The 26,664-nt window shown below is 43.7% G+C and overlaps 1 protein-coding gene across 1 annotated transcript in view; it reads left to right on the top strand.

The window, feature by feature from the left end:
- The first annotated feature begins 223 nt into the window (after positions 1-223).
- The window catches only part of sema3c (sema domain, immunoglobulin domain (Ig), short basic domain, secreted, (semaphorin) 3C), a 37,158-nt gene continuing 10,717 nt past the window's right edge, over positions 224-26,664 (top strand). The window contains exons 1-9 of the mRNA XM_073480899.1: positions 224-306; positions 14,232-14,392; positions 15,066-15,128; positions 19,451-19,570; positions 22,042-22,132; positions 24,048-24,167; positions 24,267-24,409; positions 24,925-25,039; positions 25,997-26,066. Coding sequence (XP_073337000.1) covers positions 279-306; positions 14,232-14,392; positions 15,066-15,128; positions 19,451-19,570; positions 22,042-22,132; positions 24,048-24,167; positions 24,267-24,409; positions 24,925-25,039; positions 25,997-26,066 — 911 coding nt within the window. The 5' untranslated portion in view covers positions 224-278. The remainder of the gene's footprint in view (positions 307-14,231; positions 14,393-15,065; positions 15,129-19,450; positions 19,571-22,041; positions 22,133-24,047; positions 24,168-24,266; positions 24,410-24,924; positions 25,040-25,996; positions 26,067-26,664) is intronic.

Genomic DNA, 26,664 nt, shown 5'->3' with positions numbered 1-26,664 from the left:
AATTCATGTGTTTATATTGTGTTTCAATTCATACAACTTTAAATGCTAATCAAACAACATTAAGTTTGTTTGCTAGCTTAAAAACTACCTAGCAAATATTACCAAAATGAAATCTTTCTCTCTTTCCAACAGGCAGCGGTGACTGGTGGTGGTTCCTGAGCGGTCCAGTCATGGGCAGGCCGGAGGGGTTGGCCAGGCCACCTCTGGTGTCAGCTATGGTGCTCTCCCTCCTGGCTCTCTCTCTCCTCTCCACCGGGGTGTCCAGCCTCCCACAGCCCATGCCAAGAGTCTTCCTTCCCTTTGAGGGTAAGAAGAAATAACAAGCATGCACCCCCTGAAGTGAATGTAAACCATCAACTTGGCCTGCATCCACTTGAAGATGTAATGAGGCTGCAGCGGTGCCATGTGTTCGGTCCGTTAATGCTGAACAAATGCTTGATAATCGAGACATACCTAGGGGCGACATTGTTACGGAGTTGTTTACAGCGTACAAACTTTGCTGTTTGTTTTAATCAGATTTCGTCTGTGATAGTTTGTGTCGATAACGGGAAAAGGTTTCAATTACGCACACTAATCCTGGCGCATCCATCGTCCTGCTGTGTGTCAGCAAAAAGTCAAACCTCTGCAGGAGGTGCCACTACTCGTCAGAACTACCCTGAATCTGTTCCTAGTTAAACTTTAATCACACCCCTCCATGCTGCAGGCCGGTGGGCATTGTTGCTGCCTCTGGTTTTGATTCTCCTGTTTTATTTAATTTGTTGGACACAGATTATTTCATGGAGTTTTTGAAAATGAGAGGTGCGGTATGGGGGATCGGGGGGTCGAGCTCATGTTGCGTGAGTCGGTGTAGACGAGCTTTGGCCGATCCCTGAGCTATGAGTGGTGCAGTAACCTTTTCGCAGTGGCTGGATAGTGTGCAGGGGCTGAAGGAGACGTTTGATCACCTTTCACTACCTCTCGCTGTGCAATAGGCAGCGCAGAGCAGCTGAGGCTGTCCGTCAGCAAGGTTTCTCCACTCAGTTAATAAAGCCTCGGCTGGAGCAGGTGTAGTTTTCCTTCCCTCTCTCTTCTCCCCAATTTGGTCTCATTCTTTCCTTGTCTGTCTGTTTTTTCCCTCTCATGCATTCAGGTTTCCTTTAGTTGTTTCATTCCAAATGTCTGAACCATTCTGCAGTCTGCTTCTGCTCTGCATACAGACTGAGTTGTGAAATATGACAGCTTGATAAAAAGCCAAACCATACATCATCACTCCTTTATCTTTGGTTTTGACTCACTCGTCGCTCCTCACAGCGTTTCACAGAGCCAGCTTATAAAGGTCAGAGGTGGACAAGCTGAAAAAGAGCCGATCCCTGTAATCCTGGAACGCTCGATTCTCTTTCAGAGTGCGGATTAGATTCGATCTGTGTTTGGTCACTGTAGGTGGGTATCGCTGCAGGGAGGACCATAAAAGGAGAGTTTGACTTCTGCAGCACACTTATTCCTTAACAGGCTCTGGACTTTATTCTTAATGAGTGTTCATCTGTTTGATGGGGTTGTAAGATTGCATTTAGGTAAAAGTTATGAGGAAATGGCAGCACGAAGCAAGAGGATGTTTGCTCAAAGCTAAAAAGCCAACTTCAGGTGTGAATTTACATTCAAGCTTTGATTCACCGCCTGAGCTTAAAGGTGCAATATGTAGGATTTTTAGTTGAAAGCATTACAGGTGAAATATGTAAGAATTGCCCACATGTCAAACTTATACTTAAAAGAAATGGGGGGCAGCATGTCACCAGAGTAAGTGCTACTAACTTTAGCTGATGTTAGCTAGTTAGCTCAGTTAACCGTGCAGCTAGTGGTATTGACTGGGAGCCTGGGGACCAGGGTGTTTTACAACGCTAGCACAGGAGCTTTGGACCATGCCAGGGCTAGCTGGTTAGCAGGCTAACTTTAGTAGATAGCTCTGTAATACAAGACAAGTATTGCACCTTTTTAAAATAACAAATTATCAACAGAGTGTGAAGAAATAACTGTTTTAATGTCATGATGTCTGTGTATTTTATTACAGAGGTATCTACTTCACTTAGCATGCTAACCAGCTAGCCCTGGCCCAGGCCAAATATTTTTAAGGAGACCACATGACAGTTTCCAGCATCTCCAGCGTGTCTTGTGTCGACAAAACCATTAAAGAGCTCTGAGTGGACCTTTTTGTTTTTGAGTTAGAATTGATTCTCAGCTGAGGAGGATGAGGGGGACGACTCCCTCTTGGCTGCAGGAGCGAGTTCGGCATGGGTGAGCAACAGATGTAGAGAGACTCTCAGGGCCCAAGGGTGGAGGTTCATTTCTCCCAATAAAACACTGGAAGTCCTCACCGAGGGAAGAATTCAGGGAGTTTGGGCTCCATCCAGATCAGCCAGAAAGATGAATGAAGAGTCACAGAAGAAGACTGGAAGAAGGGAATAAGGCGCAGGTGGTTTGGCACCTGCTGGGTGGCCAAAAGGTCAGTGCTGTAGTCTGGCTTCTTTTGACTCCCTGGTTGATTAACACAAGCTGGAGAAAACTAAATCAAGAAAATAAACCAGTGAGCGAGACGTTTGGGTTGTTCATAGATCTGGACGCTGGATCACCTCCCCCCCTTTTTCCTCCTCGTGTCCAACTGAAATCCAATCCAGGGGTAAGGCAGGTTCACGGGACTCCCGGCGAAGCCTCACATCCTGCAGAGAAGTTGCTGTCTCTGACATTCCTCGCTCCCTCGCTCTGCTTACTCTTGTGTTCCTCAGGCGAACACAGCCAGACCACAATTAAAACCGCATAATAAACAGTGAAAAATGCAGCTAACCCAAATAATAAACTCTCGAGCGGTGCCTTTCTCTTCCGTGCCTCGGATAATAAACACAGCCGCCCCCCCTCTTCCATACAGCAAAGCTATTTAGGGAGACCCAGTGTGATAAAAGATAATTACTCCTGAACATTTTGCTCTAAATATGTCTTGTACTCTCAACATTTATTTTGGCCCGTTTCATGGTCGGTTTGAGAAATCTGCTGTCAGATTGAAATGCTGCGGTATCCTGATCTGAAAGAGACAGTTTGACTGAAGCTGTGCATTGAAAGATAATCACTTCCCGATCAATCTCTGCTGTAAACATTTTAGTGGAAACTTTAGAAATATTTTACCATCAACACCTCGGCAAAACAATCTTAAAATTCCAGACTGATATCCTTGATGAAATAGATTTCAGCACTTCCGCGAAGCCTGTCCTTCAACCTTATTCCTAAAGTCCTCATTAGAGCTGTCAGTCTCTCAAAAAGTTTGAATCAATTAAATGAACAGTAATCATATCACTTAAATTGGGTTCGCTCAAATGCAATGCACGTACTGAAGTCGGCTCTGCTAAGTAACAAGCTAACGTTACCGTATGGCAGGTTTTTTCGATGAATAAAGTCAGCCAACAGTATTAAGTTTATCAAAGAGTTTTCCGTTGATGGTATCAAACCCAAAAAGCTTCAGCATAACTTCTCAGATTGTCACGATTATCTGTTCAGCTAGTTTTCTCCAATTTGCGTGAGCAAGAAGAACATCGTCAGCATAAACGTAAACGGTACGTTCTGTTGCACTTCCATGAACTTTGAATTCAAACAGTTCATTACAGATTCGATATTAATCTTTTCTGACATTCAAAACTTCAACATTTTATAACAATTGGCAGTCCTAGTCAAACTCTATTATTACAACTTTGTCATATGTAAAGTATCTCACAGCTTTTTTTTGTCTGGCCATGAAATAAACGAACACTTCAAAACTGAAGTTTGACAAAAAAATGACAAGTTCTGAACATGTTTCCTGCACATTTTTGACCAAATCTCTTGCAAGCATTAACATCAAGTGACACACATTGCTTTCAAATGCCGTAAACTGGAAGAAGAGTGATACTGAGAGACACAGTTAGTTTATTATGCTGCTGATTAGTAATGCTACTGTATCAGAGGTCGGCCCTGCTGTTGCCAAAATGCCATTCCAGAAGTGTTTGGATCCAAATTTCAGCTTCATTTATCCCTTCAGTTGGCAGTTGGGGCAGTGGTCATCTGTGTTTATGATCAGGATCATTTAACCTCATCAGCGCTCTCACCCTGTTCTGGCAAAGCTCCAGTATACAATATACTGTATTAACTCAGAAATATACACAGTATGTACGTCAACCGTGGAAGATGTTTATTTGAAAGTCAGAAGCCTTTCGCGTGCTTTCGTGTGGATAATGTATAATTTGCACACGTGTGTTTGGCTGCGAGCCCGGCTGAGACATAGCAGAGATTGATTAAGATGATGTGTGTGGTTTAATGAGCGCTCCCTCACGCTGGTATGAACCACATGGGCTTCGTTCACGGCCTGAACAGAACCAGGCGTGGAGACCAGGAACCAGGCATCGGAGGGCGGATACACCGGATCCCTCCCCGCTTCTATCATGCCTCATTACTAGCTCCACTCACCCCCCATTATTCATACAGCATTGATACTGTTCATACACAGTCGGTGAAGGTCAGTCTGTTAAGGATGTTTACTTGGTAATGAAGGTTTGCAGGAGTGCCTGTCGGAGAAAGTGCCTGGATGTGAATTCCTGAGACTTGATTGCATTTCAGTGGCAAGTACATTTAATATCAGATACTTACAGAAAGTTTTAAGTGTCAAAAGTATAAGTAAAAGTACATTTTATATATATTTACATGTACATATACTGTATACTATGGGTCAACTGATTTATCAGATATCTGATGAGATAAATTAATTTAAAAATCTGTTACTTTTGCTCCGATGCAGCATGCAATCAGCAGCGTAACTAGCAAAAATACAATGCTTGCTTCCAAAATAAAGTGTAGCAACATGGCTATCGCTAATGGCCTGGCTACCGTCAAAAGCAAAAAACAACAAAAAAGCGCTCTCCATTAAGTGAATGCCCGTCCATTTACTCTTGTTTTACTTCTGGGGAGCCGTTTTGAAGCCCGGTGTGGCGGATGCAGCTCTCGCCTTCTAGACAGCGCCCGAATCCATCTAACTGATCCAAAAACGAGCAGAGAAGGTGGAGCTGAGGCCTGGTTGCTGACAGCTAGCAAGACAGCTAGCAGCTAGCTGTCAATGAAAGTGTCCACACCCTTAATTGTGCATAACTTGAAGCCTTAAAAGACCAAAGCCCTTCTTTGAACTGGGCTGTAAAGTTGGGCATTTTAATATGCTGTTTTATGGGGATTGGCTCGCTTTTGGTGCCAACATCAAGTGGCCATTGAAGGAACTGCAGTTTTTGGCACTTCAGCACTGGGTTCATTCTTCAGCTCTGAAGTTTTCCACTGAGGTAATGTCTCAGATTTGAATCCAAAATGACTGTGAGGAAGAATAATATGATGCACATGGTCTTCTTTTGTCTGAGAGTGTAACCGCTCATAATAAATGATCGGGCCTTTTTAAGGATTTTATGACCAGACGTGGTTGGATAACGGCATGTGGAGTTTTTTGGAGTCAACAAAAGGTCAAAAAGTCAAAGATCAGCGCTGACAAGTAGCCAGAAGCAGGCCGGGATGTCTTTGTCTGTGCCTTAAGGTTAGTTCTTCTCTTTTCAGGATGGCTTCCTGTCTCAGTTTTACATTTAACCTGCACGTTAGCGTCTCCACTTTGGTGTGGTGAAGTAAAATCAGTGATGCTCTGTAGTTATGGGGAATTCGTGGTAGGACAAAGTCTCAGCTTGTCAAAGCTGTCAGCAACGGCATGGAGAGACGTGCTACAAATAGCTATAGGTTATCAGTGCATGTGTGTGTGTCTACTGACCCTGAATACTGGTATACATGGCATGAACAGACTCATCTCTTTATGTGTGTGCCTGCATTCCCCCAGACTCGTGTCCTAAGATGTCCATCTAATTGCCTGAGTTGCAGCATGGACACTTTCTGCAAGCGCTGTGAGCTCCAGCTTGCACCGCCTCGGGGCTGACAGTGTGTGAGATGTTTGACAGCTCCTCTGTCAGCCGGACGCTCTCTCCGCCTGTGTTTAGCCAGTCCAGCGTCTGACCTCGCTAGCCCTGTTGAATGTTTTATTATTCCTCCTCCGCAACATGTTGAAAGGTAATCAATGGCCATCAGTATGGACAAAGACAGTGTCTCTTCAAGGATAGCCAAGGTCAACTGGAAAAATACTCTGAATTATCATAAATCAATGACATCTTCTTATGAAACTATTCATGCAAGTTTGTTTGGATTCCTTCCTTTGGTGTGTGATATATTTTTTACGCTCTAGTTATTGAATTGTTCAATAACTACTCTTATATTAGAGCTTTTCCATCTGATACGCAGTGATTAACATTGCAGGGGCATAAAAAAACATTTAATATCTCTGGATTAAGGCTCAAGACTGATTCTTTTTCCATTATTGGAGATGTTTAATGACTTCTGTCGTGCCGGGGATGATAGAAAAATGTGTTTGGGCCAAACAGAGATCTTCTCCGTGAAGGGTTAGGGTAAGGATCACGTTTACATCGAAGTACTTCAGCTGAGAACTGTTTGGAGATGAAAGCAGCAACGCAATGGTTGTAAAAACGAAACTGAGTTTAGTCTTAACAGAAAAAAGGGAAAAGAAAACGAAAAAAACTTTTCCTGGAGTCACACAGCCAAACGGTGAAAGTTTCAACAGGTGCATTTGTCATTGTTGCCCTCACAGCAGATCTTTACCTTCACTCAACACCACAGAAACAACCACTCGACCTCGGCGACATCATGTCACCGAGGACGTGTATCTTTGTCAATCTGACACAGTTTCAGCCTTGAAGATGGCAAAGAGGACTCCCACCTGGTCGAGCGTTTCCTTTCCTTCCTTTGGCTGTCCTCCATGACTAGTAAACACGTCAACTCTGAGAATCCTCTGACCCATATCTCCTGCGAGCCCCCCCGTCGCTATGAGAAAGCCTCCCTGACAGTAAAATCACAGAGATTTACAGTCTGCTGGAGGTGAGATGTAACTAGAGGCTCCTGGTGTGGGCAGGTGAGAGGTCATGGCTAAGAGGCCGGTTGGTTTCTGTGCGAAGGAGCCGGTGACATGTGAAGGGGAGGCCAGGTGCTAATTGGAGCATTGGGAAGGCAAACCATCGCTGCATGATGGACAGGTTGTCATCTCCAGTTACGGCTCCTACAGGGAATATTAGCCAACGCCTTAGCAGGTCAGGCGTGCAGTGAAACCGGCAGTTGACATTGGTGCTGGATAACATCACTCAAACACACACACACACATGCAGTCAAGGGAGAAAATACACTCCTGGCTCACATGTCATATTTAGATGCGGCGTCTGCTTTGGAAAGCTAATGTGAGAGAAGAGACACACACACATGAGAGCTGAGGCATTCTGTCCAGCCATATGATTCCCATTACGAATGTCTGGATGTAGACAATCGCCGACAGACAACAATCAGAAAATGAATGAGTTGTAGTATAACATCCTCCTTCCCCGAGCCAACGCTGGCTTCCGTCCATGACAAGTAGTTGCAGTACAGTAAATCTGCGAATGCTGTTTCGAGTGCCGAGCAAAGGCTGCCTGGGAATGTGGAGCACGTCTGTCGTGCAGACAATCGGACGACTCTGTCTGCCGCCGCAAACTCCTCCTGGGTGGTCTCTCCGTGCGCTGGGACGACACCTTAATACCCCCTCTGACATATGTATAAGCCACCAGTCAGTACTGTATACCATCAGGCTCGTCCCCAAGGAGAGTGGTTGGACATCTAGTTCGGGGCAACTGCCATTTTTTATCTCTAGAGAGGCCCGTCAGTTGCCAGGATAAAGTCTTTTACCGGCGCAGTATGTGTGAGTGCGCCAGCGCTGCGTTAGGTAAGTGCAGCCATCCAGAACTGAACCCAGAAGAGCTCTCAGCATCGTCCGGACAAAGAGCAATGGTATTTGGCACCAGGTTTGAAGTCAGGCCTCCTTGATGAAACCCACTCCATCTTCTGAGAGGAGATGAATTGCGAGGGGGCGGTATAAGCCCCTGCTTCAATATTTATCATGACGGGTGATTGGGGTCCTCCCACCCGCTGCCCCTGACAACCACAGAACAGGTCCTCCTCAAACTGAATGGAGAGCGAGCCCCATTAGCATGGAGTTAATTTATTCATGCTGGCCTTTGGGACACAAAGCCAATTGATGAGGGCCGATTTGCATGGGAGACACCGAGGTTGGTTTGTAATTGGCCCACTGTCCCACCCTGAAGTGTTAATTAGGTGCAGGGACCTTTTGGCTTGTGTTCAGACACTGGCGTTAATCAAAAAACCCAACACTCCAGACACCCAGTCAATGTGGTCAGAGCTGTTCATCCCCGCTCCAGAAGGGCTAAGCTAATGTTCTGACAAAATAATCCCATATTGTCGCCCCACGCTGATTTTCATCACCTTTTTCATGGGGGCCGAAAAGTCTCTGCAGATGGATTTTAATGAGGTGACTCCCTCATTTTGCAAACAGCAGGAAGCTCTTATAAACTACAGCTGTGTTTTTCAATCTTAACCACAAATCCCTTCACAATAAATCATGATGCCACACTTTGTTTCCGCTCATGTTCTCTCATCGCTTCCTTTAAAATTGGAATGAAACCCTACAGCATTGTTTATACGAGCGCATGACAACCAGGCGCGAGCATCCACAGATGGCGCACGAGCTGCGAGCGTGCACAGCTGCGGTTATACTCAACACGTTGTTGGATGCAGTAATTAATCTACAACACTGGGGGGCGAACAAGCAAAACCTTCTGAGAGGAAGCCAAAGGTCAATTTTCAAGTTGGCCGGAAGCTAAAACGGAAGTTAGCCGGCTCAGGAGGCGGAAGTCAGCGTGGAAGATGCAGGAAATGTTATACCTGGGAAGTCAATCTTTCATAGGAGGCCCAGGGTTCGAATCCGACCTGTTGCTGCATGTCATCCTCTCGCTCTGACCCGGTTTCCTGTCACTCTTCACCTGCACTATTGAATAAAGCCATGAGAAGGCCCCAAAAATTATAGAATAATAGTGCAGAGGTGCAAGACCAATGACTTGCAGAGCCTTTGTGCTAAATGTCAGAGATGTGATGACGACATTTTTGGTGTCCTCGCCCTCTCGCCATGGACACTGCCTCAAGCATGAACCCAGATAAGGCTGCTGCAGTGACACCAGCTCAGTCAATTGGCACCAGCTCCTCAAACCTCAGATGCGTGCCGTCCAAATATACAGTTGCCTCTCTCATGAAGATCCCACATACTTTCCAGCCACTGTGAATCTCCAATTTTTAAGGATGCTGCATGACAACAAACCGCTCCTTGTCTGAACATCCCAAACCAGAACCATGGAAGTATTGTTTACTGCTGGAGGCACTGCTGTAAAACTCCGTTATTTGATCAGGAAAACAATTTTGGAGGCCAACTCTCTCTGAAAACCTGAGTAACGCTTCCTTGTGGTTGTTGCTTTTCCTTTTCTGGCTGTATAATCACAGCAGAAAAAAGCAGTTTAACGAGCACTGCAATCTCCTCTACGACTTTAATTGCTGGCACAAAAACAAGGGGCACTGACAGGTCCCTTCCGGTTGCCCACATTTCTGCTTGGCTTTTCACCGCAATCACATAAAAGAGGATGTCCTTTTTTTTAAGTCTGTGAAACTCGGTGGCTTGTTGTCTGGAGCCTGAGGCCATGAACAATCGATTCTCTTACGGTTTACAGAGGGCTGAATTACCCGCCACAGTGATCACAGCTTGTAGTTTCTTCAGATTTCTTTTCTTCAGAGCTTCAGAGAACAAAAAGTCTGCTGTCGAGAGCCAAAGGGCTGTTTTTAATTCAATTCCCGGCAATGGATGTCAGTCAGGGGCATCAGTCGACATGACATACAAGATGAATGTCACAACACTGGACCGCTTCTGTCGGTCGGGCATTGATCTAGGGCTGCGACCACTGATTGTTTTAACTAATTCTGAGGCTATTCTGGAAATAGTTTTCTAAGTATAGCGACTTCGGATCAACCCGTATCCATTTCACATGTAAGTCAGCAACTTCCACTTAAACCCGCCCATGAAAGTACAGATATAGATACAGATAAAGGTGTACGCGCTTAAAACTAATATAAATGAAAGAAAAAGAGCTAAAGTTTTCACATTTGAGAAGCTGAAAATAGAACATTTTTGCACAAAAAGGTCAGTTAAGTCTGTAAAAGCATGTGTATAATGTCTTCTCTATCCTGGGGGAGCTCTTTAAAGTCTGAGTCAATAATCCTTTGTCATGTCACTTCAGGCAGGAAGTGGCCTTATAAAAGATTCCATCACTTTGCATTGTGGGAACTGTAGGATCCAGAATTCTTGGAGCATGACCCATGCACGACCTAAAAATCAGGATCACGGCCTTTGGTGCTTTTATTTTGACCCTCCTGTCTTTCACAAGTTCTCAAACTTTAAATTGCAGGAGTGCCCCTGTAAATAATTAATCAATTATTCAAAAATTCTTCAAAAACTTTTATCTCCTCGCTCTTTTTTATTCTCTTTGCATCACGTCACCCATCCTCCAGCTTGTGGGGAATGGTTTCAGCTAATACGATCTCTTCTGCAGCAAAGAGAGCAACCTGCTGTTTAATATTGAATGACCGCTCGCTCAACAAAAGGCTTTTGTGCTGCTTCCGCTTGACCACTTCAGACACACAAAAAAACACATCAAAAGAAGAGAAAGAGGAAGTCTCGGCTCTCCAGTCGCCACCTTGCCCTTTTCTGCTAACCCCCGCTGTCCGGCGCACGGATCAGGGTGGATTGTATCCCCGCTTGTCTGCCGTTGCACCGATGGGGCACCATGGGTCAAAGCCCAAAGTCAAAGGCAGGACACTGGGGACCTGCTGCGAGGTCCGCAGGGAGGTGTCAGGCCCACCTGCCCACATCCATAATAGAAAACCCACCAACTGTCACTGCGCAAACCCTGCTTCCTCTTTCTCGGTTTTTCAGTTTCTTTCTGTCCCAGCAGCAGCAAGAAAGACAAAACAACACAGAATAAGACATGTCATCACTCGCTTTTCTTAATCTTACTATCAAGTTTTCCATCTTGCACGATACACCTCCTTTCTTTTCGTGAAGCACGAGAGGTTCACACTTCTGTTACCTTTTTGTTCTATCCTCCGGCGTCCACAAAAAAGCTTAAATCATCATCCCAAACAGCACAACACGATGCCAGAATAATGATGTCCACAAACACTTCTGGCACGCTTTTCTCCCTGGGGAAGTTGTGTGATCTCAACAACGAGGAATGCTTATAAACTACACGACTAACGAACCACATGTGGTCCGGAGCATTTCTTTCATCACAAACAAAAGAATAAATGAAAAACAGTTGCGCTCGAGCTTTTGTTTTTCTGTTTTCATAAAGTGTCGCTCTGCACATTTGATTTTGACATTTTTGTGTAAACTGTGAGGTTGGGGCTGAGGGAACGAGTTTGGACTCGACAACAGTATCTGCGTCAGTCTAAAAAAGAAGACCTCATACGAAGGATACAGGCTGGCTTTGATTCTGTAAACACTTGGTCCCGCTGCATACACCGGATGACTCCGAAAACCTTGACGATTGTTCAGAGCGGAGCAGGTGCACCATCTGGCATTATGAACTCTTCACGTTGCTCCACTACGCTGCAGCAGTGCAGGCATGACTCGTGTTTGTGTGAGATTGAAAGCAGAGCACTCAGAAGATACTGGATCCGATGGTATGTGGGCTCCAGAGGGTTTCGGTTTGACTGTAGCTGGATCCGTGCGACACGCCCTCGACGCATCCCATCACAGCACCGGGGCTTAACCGGCCTTCCACCCTCACGCAGGAAAATGAAAGTCTCCTGTTTCCCCCCACTGAGAAAACAATACAGAGTTCACCATAATATTAAACAGTTATTTCACCCAGCACCACACCCCTCCGAACAATCTGTTCCCCATGTGGAATGTTCTGGAGGGATGCTGTCAGACGAGAGCTAAAAACACAGGGGTGTACCATCATTTCTTAGTCAAATGACAGAGGGAGATGAACCGCAGTTTTTTCAGAGCATAAATTAAGCTAACTTGGATGGCAAAAAGAAACTTTTGCCCATTGAAAGTTTCATTCCTTTTCAACACTCTGTCACTTAAGAATGAGAATATTTAAAGCACTATGGCAGCTTTTGACTTAAGCTAGTGAAGAATGGACCCTTGTTCATGAAGTTAAATTAGACAAATCTGTAACATTTAAAGATATAATATGTGACATTTGTGCATTAAAATGTCTAAAAATGACAACACCGTTGGTGAGCTTCATATAGTCGCCTGTTGCTGTCAGAGTGAGGAAGGAAGGAGGAATTGTTGGTGTTCATACTGCTAGCACAGGACCAGTTAGCTGAGAGTTAGCTGCTTACAACCTCTTCTTCCACCTCTTGCCCTTTTCACACCCCCAACTTTATATAACTTAAAAAGCTGTGGTCCTTTGGTTTCTACCCACTCAGCCACTGAGATTATTTCTGCCTGTAATGTACGACTGTAAAACTAAAACTCCTGCCCAGACTGTCCTTTGTCAGCAGCTGTATTTTTTTAATGACAGCTGCCACGTTTGAGCCCCAGAAGCTTAAATTAAGATTCACCTCCCTGTGAAACAGTGAGGTACAGTAGTGCGGTCTAAAAGCTTTTTCCTGAATCACCTCCAAGAATTTATTTTAGGAAGATATATATAATTGATTTTTCTGGGCAGAATTTTGAGCCCTGCATGTTTTTAATTAGCTGTTAGCGAGTCTTTCACCCTCGGTGGCTCACACCATGCATGTTACATCCTGAGCCTTTACGGCGGTAGGAAAACATTGGCTCTGTGATGCTTTCTGCGATTGCTATCTCCTCGAGCTTTGAAGCAGGAGGCTGATGCCATCGCTCTTTTATAACGTTTGCCTTATTAAATACACACACTGCTTGACAGGATGTGTTTCGTTTCTGGGAAGTCAGGTGAAAACAGAGACGTCGCAGCGTGCGTGTTCTTCATTAGCAGCCAGATGATATGTTCAAAAATACCCGGCTCTCACTTCAAGACGTTAAGAGTTATTTACCTAAACACTGTGGATGTTCAGAGTGAAGAGTCGTGGGAAACTCCCCTGTGCCTGAAGTGGTTAACTCGCCTTTATTTAAAGTTAAACACTCCAGCCTTTACGTGCCGAACGTGCCAAACAACTGCCTGGGATCAGAGTGAGTGGTGCCATAGAAAAGCTTTCCCTCAAGATGAAAGGGACCCAGCCTCAAAAAAGCGTATGTCACACAATAATGAAAATGTGACTTTAGCCCTGGGCTTGAGGCGAAGCACCGGCAACCTGTTTGTTGATTAGAGGAGGGAATACAAAACGAGCTGGGAGAGGGTCAGCGGAGGGGAGGAAGCGGAGGGGTGTAGATCTACATTGGCCCCTGCTCTCAGCGCAGATTGAAAAAGTGATAAATATGCATGAGTTTGGCTTCGACAGCGGAGGCCTTTGATGGTATGGTTGAGGGTTTTCTCTCTATCTCTGGAGCAAAATAGGCTGAAAATAACTGTCTGCGAATGTTTACTGCGTGTGCGTGAATACAATGCGCGCTTTTAATGAGCAGAAGAGGAAAAGGGAGCATGCAACTGTATCACTCCTGAACATCCACAGCAGCAGTCGCAGCCTCTTGATGAAATGTGAAGTGTCTTTAGCAGCAAATCATTGAGATCAATTTCACAGGCGATTTGTTCTGTGTTCATTAAGTGTCAGACAATAATTGAAGGAGCATGCTGTAGTTATGGGGAAGACATTTTAATCAGAAAGAGAAAGATCTTCATTGACTTTGTTTGTATGTGGTGGAGTTTAAATTTCTTCTCCAAAACTACATACTGCCCCTTTAAAGACGTGACCAGGGATTCAATGCAAAACTTCAGTCGTTACCAAAAATGTTAAGGTTTGAATCTCAATTTTGCACTAACTCAGCGCTGCCTCACATCTGAAGTTACCCTCAATGTGGAACCGCTATTACGTAAGAAAACATGTTGGAAGAGCAGCATCCTAAAAAGTCTTGTTGCGTTGTCTTTTGAGATTTCTCTTTAAAACTCGTGGGCTCGTGAAGAGACCTAATTTGGAAATCTCTTGTTTTGATCGGAGAGTGATTAATATGTAGCTGTCTCTCTTGAGTTTAATTTAGTAGAAGTAGGAGAAAACTGCTCTCATCTCAGTGTGGAAACAAGCTTATTTGGATGCTTTCCTAAGACTCTTTTTTTTCTCCGTATGTCTCTCAGACCTGCAGGCCTCCCAGTCCTTTGAACACTACAGTATATCAGACAAGGCCATGGACTACAGGATCCTGCAGATGGACGAGGACCAGGACAGGATGTATGTGGGCTGCAAGGACCACGTCCTCTCCATGGATATCAACAACATCACCCATGGCACGCTTAAGGTCAGCAGATGCTTATTATTCCTGCCTTTGATTAACGTTGTGTTCTCAGGCGACGCTGGCATCTGTTTTCTCTCGCTACTGCAAAAGAGAAAATAAAATATTGAATTTAACGGTATATGAGGCGCATCACGAAACTGCTGCAGTGGTATTATTCTAATGCGTGCAATGATATGCAAATTACCATACATTTGCCATGATCGGGTTGGTTTTAGGGTTATTCAAAAGAGGCATAAAAATGCGGGAGCTCTCTGATAACTGATCTGGCATGCAGTGAAGGAGTTATCTTCAGTGTAATTGACAGGCATGAAGTGCATAAACAGATGGGAAAGCATTTAGGTTCCCCCAGGGAGCGCCGCACCGCAGCCATTTTTTCAGAGTAAATTGCTTGATGTATTCATCGAGCTAGACCTTTTAAGCACCTCTCCCGGGTTTGAAAACACACACATTTTCCACAGACGGTAGTTTGCTGTAATCACTGACACTTCTGTCCAAACTTTTACATTTGTTTTGTTTATTTTCCGTTAATTTTCCCTGTGATTTCCCTCCATGTTAACAAGCTACGATCAAACTTAAACATGGACATATGCATCCTATGTCTTTCTCAATCTGTTACTGGCTTCCTCAGCTCCCCACCTGTCCCTTGATTAAAAGCTGTGCTGTTTCTCCCCACCAGGTGTTTTGGCCTGCGTCTACGAGCAAGATAGAGGAATGCCAAATGGCGGGAAAGGACCCCACGGTGAGAATCCTCATCTTTTTACAGTTCAACCAATAGATAGTATCAAATACTACAGATGATTAAGGATGCCGTTCACACTTGAACCAATACTGGTATCAATACCTGGAATTCAGTAGTACTAAAAAGCATGTTGGTAAGACATTCCAGATGCCGCCAGTAGCTGACTTTTGGTTAACGCTAGTAAAATGCCAAGATAACGTCGACCAAGACAAGGAAAAAAGCCAAGTTATCTCCAACAACAACTTCTCTGACCAGCTAATGAATTACATAAAGATGATGATGCCCTGTCAATCATTTTTTCGCTGAATATTATGATGTCACAGTGCATTTAACCTCTGACTTTTTGGATACTGAATGACATTTATTTGTCAAATTTTACCGTAATTGTGTTTTGTTGGGTCAAAGTGACCTTGACCTCTGACCTTTAGCCCCCAAACTCTAATCCGGTCATCCTCAAGTCATAGTGGACATTTGTACCAATTTTGGAGAAATTCCCTCAAGGGGTTCTTGAGATATTGCATTCAAAAGAATGGGACGAATGGACAACCTGGCTAATAGTAGCAAACCTATTTAATTACAGAAGAAAATGGTATAACCGTCAAGCCCTCATGCTTTTTTTGCCACGATGGTCGAGATCCAGACCAAAGGTTTTATCAGCTGTTCCCAGATCCGTTCCTCCAAGTGGGTCTCCAGCGGAACTGAGCGCACCGCCTCCTGGGATTTCCCTCTCCCATCTGTGAGTTTGTGTCAGGTCCAACCACATGTGGTAGCAGGCAGCTGATGTCTCCAGGGTCACCGGCTTGCCTGGAGTCCTCCTGGCATCGGGATGAGAGCGAGGCGTGGGAGGAATCGAGGGTCACAGAGCGCTGTAGAAAAACAAACCAGAATCAAAGCTTGCAAATGGGCCACAGCTCGTTGACGCAGAGATTTCATAATCCCGGCCTGATTCTGAGCAGCACTTGTTAGCTGCGACAAGATTTAATGAAGACATACAGTAGGAGTCAGAAGCCCGATCCCTCCGTCGCCTCTGTTTCCCCTCTAATTGGGTTGTTCTGGAATAATGCACAGTCGCCTATAGACGCTGCAGTGCAGAGTGCAGGGGAATCGATGGAGAAGTTTTTTAAAGAAGAAAACTCCCTCGCAACTTTTTTTTACATGGATTGAAACTTTATTTTTTTAAAGTACAGTACAAGTTACCATAAAAAGCATCACACGGAGACCAGCGATGCCTGTTGTGTCCTACATTCTCCACCATCTCTACGTCCCCTGACAGCAGCTGGGCTGATAGAGAGAGGGGCTTTGTACAACACGCTGTTGCAGGATTAAAGACGAAGCTGTTTCCAGTCACTGAGTGATTTGTGCTGCTCTGAGTCACCGACACGCTCCCACAAATATTTGGGCGAGCCATCTCTGTGTGGAGCCACTTCTTCCTCCTGTCATCCCTTCTTAACCCTCGGCTCTGCCAGTTTCTCTTCCACAAATTTCAGTTTCTTTCTTACTATTTTTTCCACTTCTCTTGGTCACTTTTTCCAACTCTTGGTTTCTGTTTCACCGCAGTATATTTCATTTTCTCTCTACCATAATGCCGCTCTCCTTTCTCATGGGTTTCTCCGTATGAATCAGGGCCCCCATCCCCTGTGTTATGGTGACCCTCCCCATCTGTATATATTAAGTTCCTCTTCACCGATAGAATCTGTGGTGAAGCGCGTCTCCAAGAGAGCGACCGCACATTACTCGTGGTGGAGGGTGGCATCGAAGGAGAAATATGGACCAACCAGGTTGATTAGCTCATGGCCATGTGGCTGGATGCTGTTTATCCGGCATGGTCACAAAGGCTATGTGTGTGTGTGTGTGTTTGTGTGTGTGTGTGTGTGTGTGTGTGTGTGTGTGTGTAGGGATCGAAAATTCATAATTACACAATCTCAGATATGACATGAAATGGGCTTTTCCCTCTCTATGATTTGAGGCCTTACTACGGTACTCCGTACTTTGGTCACTCCCTAGATTCGTCACTCCCTATGTCACTCTGTAAGTTTGTTGGTCCCCACATTTGTCACTCCCTACATTACACTATACGTTGGTCACTTCCTACATTCTTCATTACCTATGTTTCTCCGTACATTCGTCACTGAACATTTGTCACTCCCTACATTCGTTACTCCCTATATCACTACATACGTGCGTGACTCCCTATGTTTGTCAATAGTGATGACGATATATTATCGTCACTTCTTACATCACTTCATTCCTGGCATTCATCACTCCCTATGTTACTCTGTATGTCCGTCACTCTGTATGTTTGTCACTCCCTACATTTTCCCCCCTCTGACTTACTCCATTATGTTTCCTTACATTTGTCACCCCCTCCTATATTTACTCCTCATGTTTGTCAGTCCCTACTTACGTCACTCCCTACATCACTCCATACGTATGTGACTCCGTAAGTTTGTCACTACGTATTTTCATGACTCCTACATTACTTCATGTTGATGACTCACTATGTTACTCAGTATGTTTGTCACTCAGTTTGTTTGTCACTCTGCATGTTTTTCACTCCCTACATTTGTCAACCCATTTGTAAGTTTGTCAGTCCCTACTTGCATCACTCTCTACAATCGTCCCATAGGAAGCTACATATATGTGGCTCTGTGGGACTTGACATCAGATATGGGTCCAGGCCTCAGACCCGGTGGGTGTGTGAGAGTTGGAGGGTCACATGAGTTGAATGTGGGATAAGATGGAGGTAAAAACAAGAGAGACAGAGGGAGATAAAGGAGGTGAAAATGAATAACAGAGTTGGGTGTGTGACTGTTGTTTTTGGTCAAAAGCTCTCAGTGGAGCTGTGCACCGACCGTGAGTTGCAGCAGCTGCCATTCCTTCAGCCATGGCCAAGTTCCTGACGGCTCCCTGGATACGTCTTCCTCTCCTCCCCACTTCTTTCCTCTCCGTCTTCCCCTCTCCACTCGTTTTCTGCAAGCTCAGGCTTGATTAGCCGCAAAGTCCAGCACTCCTGCTGCTGCCGTTCGGGTTTGGGAAGTGAAAGCAGAGGTGGAGGGAGATCAGTAATCTTGCCTTACCTAGACATATCACATATACCACTGACGCTCTTTTTCCACCGGCCTTAATACCACACGAGTGAGCACTGGGATTGTTTTATCATGCAGCATGTGATTGTATAACCGTCATAGCAAGTGAGATAAGTTTGAATTACTCCCTCATATGGAATAGGATACTTCAGGAGAGATAAACAAGTTCTGTTCACTTGGCTGTACACCAGGAAATAGACCTTATCCTCTGTTATGTCTTTTTCAGAGCATCGTGTCATAGCTGAGATTTAAGAAAATATGAAACAGTTATTATTTTTACAGATCTGTAATGGATTGGATGAGTGTTGCCAACTGCTATTCATATTGTTATTTTATATTTATTTTATTTATTATTATATATTTTTAAAAGGTTAAAGGACATTAAAGGTACAATATGAAAGAATTTTGGTTTAAAACATTCAAAAGTGAATTAAAACTAATAATTATGTCAAAGACGTCTTTGTATTGTATTTCAGCGACATCCATTGAAGTTAGCTAGCTAATCAGCTAGCCCTTAGCCAATTTGTACTTCAAGAGGTGATTGTCCGATAGTAAACAACACTCCCCCGATACTTTGAGCTTCTAGTGCCGGCAGAGTCGGCTAATACGACCGCTACCTGCAAGGTTAACTTGCTAGCTAACAGCAGCTACAATTAGCAGCAGTTAGCGGTTATGCTGGTGATTTGCTGCCTGCTTTGAATTTGACAGGTGGCCGATTCTTACATGTTTCGACTTTAAAGTGACAGTATTTAAATTTTGTGAAAATGATGCGATAATGCTGAATGCTAAACTACTATTTAGCATTTAGCTACAATGCTAAGCTATGTTGACTGTACCAAATAGGAAGAAGAGTAATAACTTTAGCAGACTGACTCACTAATACCTATTTTACAACAATATTTATCTAAAGTTAGCCAACATTAGCTAACAATAACCGTCATAAGCTACTGATCATACCAGACCAAGTAAGGCTGTAGCTGCAGAACTCCTGAGTGTATTAGGTTGATCAGTGGTGCATTTCATTGCCTATGAAAACCATTCTTTATCTCTTGTAGAAACAATGTGTTTTTACTTCTTTCATAAGTTGCTTAGCGTTGCTTTAAAATCACGTGCAAGAGCAATCATCTTGTAAAAGGTTCACTGTTATTATTTTACAATCAGAGTGTTGATTTTTATTGTCGCTTCTCACCTACTGAACTTTTCACGTGTCTCCCTTTGTTCATCTGTATTTTGCAGCACGGCTGTGGGAACTTCATCCGGGTGGTGCAGCCGTATAACAGAACTCATCTGTTCATGTGTGGCAGCGGAGCATACAGTCCCGTCTGTGTGTACGTCAACAGGGGCCGCAGACCAGAGGTGGGAACACGATGACAGATTCACTCCGCTAAATATACAAACTCGTGATGGTATAAACCATATTTTGGGGACATCGGCGTGGTCACAGGCATTACTGTAGCTGCAGTGTGTTAAGTAGATTATTCACTCTGTTCACACTTGAGAATAAACTGCAGGCTGCTGAATTTTACCCCACAGTTGATCAACATGATCTCAAGAGTGAAAAAATACAACATCTAGTACCTCTAATCCTAAATTGTACTTAAAATGAATGGGGTTTGGCGATGAAGCTAAAAATAATGCAGAGGCTCCCTTGTGGTTAATTCAAAAGTAAAGCTAATTACATAATTGACTTAATTGAGTTAATGTGATTAATGTTCTCATTGCTCACTTGGGACAGGGGCTCTCTTTCTCTAAAACACTCTTAATGTTCACTGTTAATGTCACCCCTGAGTGCAGCAGAATCAAAGTAGTGGGAATACTGCCACCCAGAGCAAGTAAACAAACATCTCTTTTTATGAAAGAGAGATAAAGTGATAATAAAATCGCCCCAAGGGATGTGAATGAGAATGTGTTTGGTTTGGTAAATAAGATTTTATCGAGTTATATAGAGATTCAAAACTGAATATAACATGTTTTTGATGGATAGTTGCAATAATATGGAATATAATTTCTCTACACCACTCTCTAATGGAAAGAGAACGACATTACTGTAATTCAGAGTCATCAAGTACTGGAAAGGTATGAAGTGATGACAACCAGCCCACCTGAAAATGCCATAATCTCTTACTGAAATTATATTCATTTGCAGACTCCTCATAACTATGTACAGGCAAAGCTTTTATACCCATGAGAGGAGAGGGTGAGGACAAGAGGGGGGAAAATGGAGCTCTAGTGTCAGGGATGGAAGGTTGTTTTCTGGGCTCTCATGTCCGGCCACACAGCTCTGTGAGTGAGCCCAGGGAAGCCCTCCAGGAGAAAAGTGCTCACTGAGTGAACAACATTTAGCCACAGATGGCCGACCGCTGCCAAACGTTAATAAGCACAGCAAGAGATCTCCTAACCAGACGCTTTCCGCACTGCGGTGCCTTTTGTCATTTGGGGGTTATTTGTTTGAAAGGCAGACTGCTCTGTTTGCAACTTCTGAGCTCAAACATGTCAGCGTCTCAAGGAAAGGGATCTGTTAAGTATAACAAGCTGCTGGGGTGGGAAGTTGACGTCGAGCTGCAGTGTGGACCTTTGCCCTTAGAACGTGCCCCGGACTATTATGTTGTTTTGAAACTGGATAGGATGGCTGCAACAGAGAGGCTATTTGCATGTGTTTTATTTGTGCTTCTCTGATGCACGGCAATAAAAGTAAATAATTAGTCTTTTATATAGTCTTTTTATTTTTATAGGGTCCAGTAACTCATTTCCCCCGAAACTTTTATCAGTTGGAACATATGTTGCTTGTTGAAAGAATAAAATGTTATTCAGAAAACCCCACCAGACATGGTTTAAGATGATAAAAATGCTCTGATTTGAATAATACGCAAATATGTTTTGTTGCCAAAGTTTTAACTGCCTGATGCGAGACATCCCCTACTTCACTACAGTTTTATGTGAGTGTGTATTGACGTTGGGTGTTTCAACTTTCCACATCACACTTGCATAAGTTGCATATATCAACTGCCATTGGCTTCCAAACGAGGTGTGATGTCATGGCGTACACATCGTTAACTTTAGATTTAAGGTGAGCACAGACAACCATTCCTCCTTTAGCAGATGTATGTGAAAACAGCCTGTCTGCACTTAAATGTTTATTAAAGTTTGTGGTCAAACATCTAAATGAACTACGAATAAACAAAACACATTTAATGATCCATTGCAAAATCAAATCTCTTGTTAAAATAGACACTTTTTGCAGTGTTGACGTAAATGATAGAAGCTACCAGATGGATCCAGTCCACCTCAGGAACCTCTTGGCAAACAGACGCATTTTCCTGGAAAAATACTCCTCGGCTGACATCACTCTCATCCGGTTCGAGGAAGCTGCATCGCCACCATGGGTCAGATCTAAATAGGAAGCTGCATTGCCACCATGGGTCAGATCTAAATAGGCTTGGACAGGAATCTCTATCATCTACCCAGGTTGCTGTAAACGGCGCTTGGACTGTCCAGACCGCCACCAGGAGGGGGGCTGAAACTTGGCAGTCTCTCCACCTGAGATGGAGAGATGGCTATCCAGCACATTAGCAGGGAAATTCCTCTTTTCCTCCCAAATGGAATGTTCTTTTTATTGCTCCGCAAGGGCCAGTTAAGGTGGACCTGGCCAGAACCGTTTCTGTGCCTCCTTAAAACCACAAAAGAGGGGAAACGTGAGCCGGGCTACCTTTTGGGACATTTGTTACGCTCATACGTGCAGTTTTATTGTGTTTGAGGCCACTCGATGGAATAACCGATCATATAAACCTGTCTCCAAATTCCCTGACTTCCTCTTTTCTTTGTGACAGGAACAAGTTTTTCACATTGACTCAAGGACCGAATCTGGAAAAGGGAGGTGCTCCTTCAACCCACAAGTGAATACAGTCTCTGTCATGCTCAGTAGGTGCCTCTGAAGTCTACCTCCATGATTTATGCCTCTTCAACACTCCTCAAAAAAATCACTAAAAAGAAAAAAATTTAAGTTTGGCTTTGTCCAATCTGCAACTTGAGCATTTACTACATTATTCTATATGTTCGTCACTCCCTACATTACACCGAAGGTACGGTACTTCCTTTGTTGTAACTTCCTACATCACTCACTACATTATTCACTCCCTATGTTACTCTGTACAATCATCATTCTGTATGTTTGTCACTCTCTACATTTGTCACTCCCTATGTTACTCTGTACATTCGTGAAACCCTTGGTTATTTCGTACATTACTCCACACTTTGGTCACTCCCTATGTTACTCTGTACATTTCTCAGTCCTTACATTCATCAGTCCCTATATCACTCTGTTTATTGGTCTTTCCCTACATACCCCACTCCCTATGTTGCTCCGTACATTCATCACTCCCTATGTTATGCTGTATGTTCGTCAGTCTCCATGTAAATCACTCCCTACTTCCTTCCCTCTCTTCATTACTCTGTACGTTCATGACTCTCTTTGTTTGTCACTTCCTACATCATTTTGTATGTTGGTCACTCCCTACATTCCTCAATCCACGTGTTACTCTGTAAGTTCGTCACTCTGTATGTGTGTCACTCCCTACATTCGTCACCCCCTGAGTTACTCCACACATTTGTGACTCTCCATGTGTTCTTCACTCCGTACAATCTCACTCCCCTTGTTACTCCATATGTTTCTGACACCCTATGATATTCCGCACGGTCGTATTTCTCTTCGTCCGTCACTCCCTATGTTTATCCCTCCATTCATGACTCAACCACATCACACCACAACTGTACCCATGAAAGAGATACAGCAAATGCCAACCACACCCCTTAGATATAGCTCATCTGACATATTAAATTGCTAACATTCAAAACCAACCAAGCATGTCATTCAATGATATCACATGTCCCAGTCAGTAGTGTACCACAGAACTTGACAGTGCATATCCCAGCAATGCTATCCTTCAAATGTCAGTCAGCCCCTGCCATGAGAAACACCAACATAGAGGCTTAGACACTGATTCCATTTATATGAAATATAAGAACAGTCATATACTAATGTGAAACTCATACTGCAGTAAACACCGTTTATTTGCACTAAAAGAGAGTTCAATTCAAGACTAATGCAGTATCTCATTCAACTCAGGCCGCACCCTCTCCCCAGCTCTCTCCTTTGATCTCTCATTGGCCGGGGGGTGTAGGATTGCTGTTGACACGACTAAAGGCGGCGCATTGCACCCCCAGCGCTGCGTTCTGACACCTGAGCACGGCCATGTCAGCAGCAGCTTTGCCAGCTAGTGAGCGCCTTCAGAGATGCCAAGGAGGGAGCCAGAAAGGGGGAGGGTGGAATAACCCTTAAAGGGTGGAAGGAAGGAAGGTGCTCTGCCAAATAGAGTCGAGGTCACAAAGCTGTAGCAACAGCGAGCGAGCTTTAGAGGACAATCGGAGGCAGTGTCTGGGCTTGATACATATCTGCGCTTCATATTCCCCATCCTCATGTTTTGGACTCTTTGTGGTTGTCTGAATGCTGTCGTCACTCGCTCCTTAGCAAGCCAGCTTGGATGCGAGCCACGTTCCCCTAATCCTCCCTTAACTTGCCCCCCATCCTCCAAAACAGATGGTCTGGAACTGATGGATGATGAAGTGAGAGTAAAGGAATGATAAAAAGCCATGGAGAGCATACTTTCTCTATTAGCAGCAGGACACACACAGACTGTACAGCCACTTATAAAGCAATCTCAACTTTATGGATAATAAAATAAAACATATTGGTGTATTGTTGTCTGTTTTCATTTTCTGTAAAATATGTGAGCATGTTGTTGATTTGTTGTATGTGTGTGTGTGTGGATTCCTCTAGACCAGGAGCTGTTCTCTGGCATGTACATTGACTTCATGGGGACAGATGCTGCCATCTTCAGGAGCCTGACCAAGAGAAATGCAGTGCGGACAGACCAGCACAACTCTAAGTGGCTGAGTGGTGAGAGCACAAATATAATACATATATATGAAAAGAATAAGACAATTATTTATTGCTGTGAATTGTTAAAGTTTCCATGTATTCCTTTCTGTCATTTAGAGCCAATCTTCGTTGACGCCCATCTGATACCAGACGGGACAGACCCTAACGATGCCAAATTGTATTTTTTCTTCCGTGAGAGGCTGACGGATAACAGTGGAAACACTAAAAATATCCACACCATGGTGGCCAGAGTGTGTCCGGTGAGTGCCTTAGTCTGTGCCTAAATAGATTAGCAGCATATTGTCACAGTTCAAAATAGGACCAAAATGCAGACACACAGAAGCAGCTAGGTTGGAAAAATCTAACTTTGATGAGCTGATGTGAAAACCACAATCCAAAAAGCTAGTAACAAAAGACAGGCAAAAGAAAAAACTAAAGAGAAAATACAAAACTGAAGACTAACTAGAAAACCACAAGGAATAAATCAGGAACACAGGGCACACATGAGGACCAGGGATCAGGCACAGGAGCACAGGATACACATGGACAGAAGCAGACAAACCATCAAAGAGTGAGGGAACAACACAAACTTAAGTACAAACTAAACTAACCATGGGATGAGGTGCAGGTTGAGAGACACTGGAAACAGGGCAGGTAAGCAGGAAGTAGAAAGTGACAGCAACAGGAAACAAACAGGAAATAACTAACCAAACCCCCAAACCATGAAACATATGTTTTGTAGTTTTGAGTTGCCATGTGCTGCTTCTGTCTGCAGAGTGACATCGGAGGACAGCGAAGTCTGGTGAACAAATGGACCACCTTCCTCAAGGCCAGGATGGTGTGTTCAGTTCTGGAGGAAGATGGTACCGAAACGCACTTTGACGAACTGGGTAAGTAAAGTGAAGGATAAATAGTTTTTCTTTGTCACATATTTCCTTTATTTGTTGACTTTCAAGTGCTCCCTACATTACTCCAAATGTTGGTCACTCCCTACATTCATCACTCCCTGTTATTCTGTCCATCCGTCACTATGTATGTTTGCCACTCCCTATATTTGTCACCCAGAGTTACTCTATACATTTGTGATTCCCTACATTCCCCTGAATCCTAACGTTTGTCACTCCCTACAGACATTACTACCTGCATTCCTATAAATGTTTGTCACTCCCTACGTTGGTCACTCACTATGTTACTCTGTAAACTCATCAATCTGCACATTGGTCACTCCCTACATTCTTCACTCACTATGTACGTTCATCACTCCGTACATTGGTTACTCCCCTTGTTACTCCATACATTTGTGACTTCCTACATGCGACTCCCTACATTCAGCCGTCTGGTTAAGTAAAATGATTCATTTTAGTTTCACGGTCCATGAAACAAGTTTAAAGCAAATTTTGTATTTAAAAAATATAATGGCAGAGACCACCCTAATTCCCGAACGCTCACTATTTATGTTTCAAGATTTTCCAGTGATTGCTTTCTCCACAAACAGTCCACATGGAACCTCCTTTATTTGGTCTGGATTAAGGCTGTAGTCTTTTATCAATTTTCAAAACAATTGTTCTGTTGTTTTTGGTTATCCTGTATTCATTTATCAGCATATTATTCCAGTCCTTTATCAGCCTCAGCTTCACAAAAGTACAAACATCAGCTCGCAGTATTTTAGACCTGCTATTCCATTTAGTTCATCAGTCCAGTCCATCTATCAACATGTGCAGTTATTAATTTATCCCTTCTTGGCAATCTCACCTGCAGGACGAGGTGTTATGGGATATAGGGAATTTGTTGAAGGTATTACACATGTGCATTTGACTACGTGTGCACATATGTGTTTTCCCTTTCAGAAAGTATGTTTTTGCTGGAAACCGATCAGCCCAAGGGCCTGTTGGTGTTTGGAGTCTTCACATCCACAAGGTAAGGCCGCCGGCGATGAAGCCAACTGTAACATTCCTGCGGGCCTCAGTGGTTATGTTAATCACAGACTGGGTATCAGCAGGAGGGGATGTGCTTGTCAAAGGGCGTTTGACATAGAGACGTCATGTGTCATGCAGCAGATCAGCTTAGTCAGAGGATGAACTATCAATTACAGTCCTGGTGGATTCACCATACGGCCTTCATTTTGATGTCTATTTCCTATGATGGCAGGCGACAGTACATTATTTATTAGATTATGTCTTACATGAAATGAATTGTTGGATGTGTTCCACAAGCACAGAGAAACATTACACAGCAGTATTTGTGAGTGCAAAGAGAATTTTATTATTGTATTTTTCAGATTGGTAAAACTTGAGCCTTGTTCATCAGGTTTCTGAGAAAAAAGGAAGGAATATAGTCGCCTTTTCTCTGTCTATTGTATCGCAGAACTTGAATGCTGAATAGTTCAAGATTTGGCAATTTTTGCCTTTATTTCATATTATGACAGTTTGACCACCTGTTTCCACTTTTGTGGATTTTTGTCCTTTTTGTTTATTTTCTTTTAACCGTGTTTTCTCCCAATTGTAGTTACTAATTT

The sequence above is a fragment of the Pagrus major genome, chromosome 14 (assembly GCF_040436345.1).
Source record: "Pagrus major chromosome 14, Pma_NU_1.0".
NCBI lineage: Eukaryota > Metazoa > Chordata > Actinopteri > Spariformes > Sparidae > Pagrus > Pagrus major.
The sequence above is the reverse complement of the archived record's forward strand: the minus strand, read 5'-3'. Positions and strand labels throughout refer to the sequence as shown.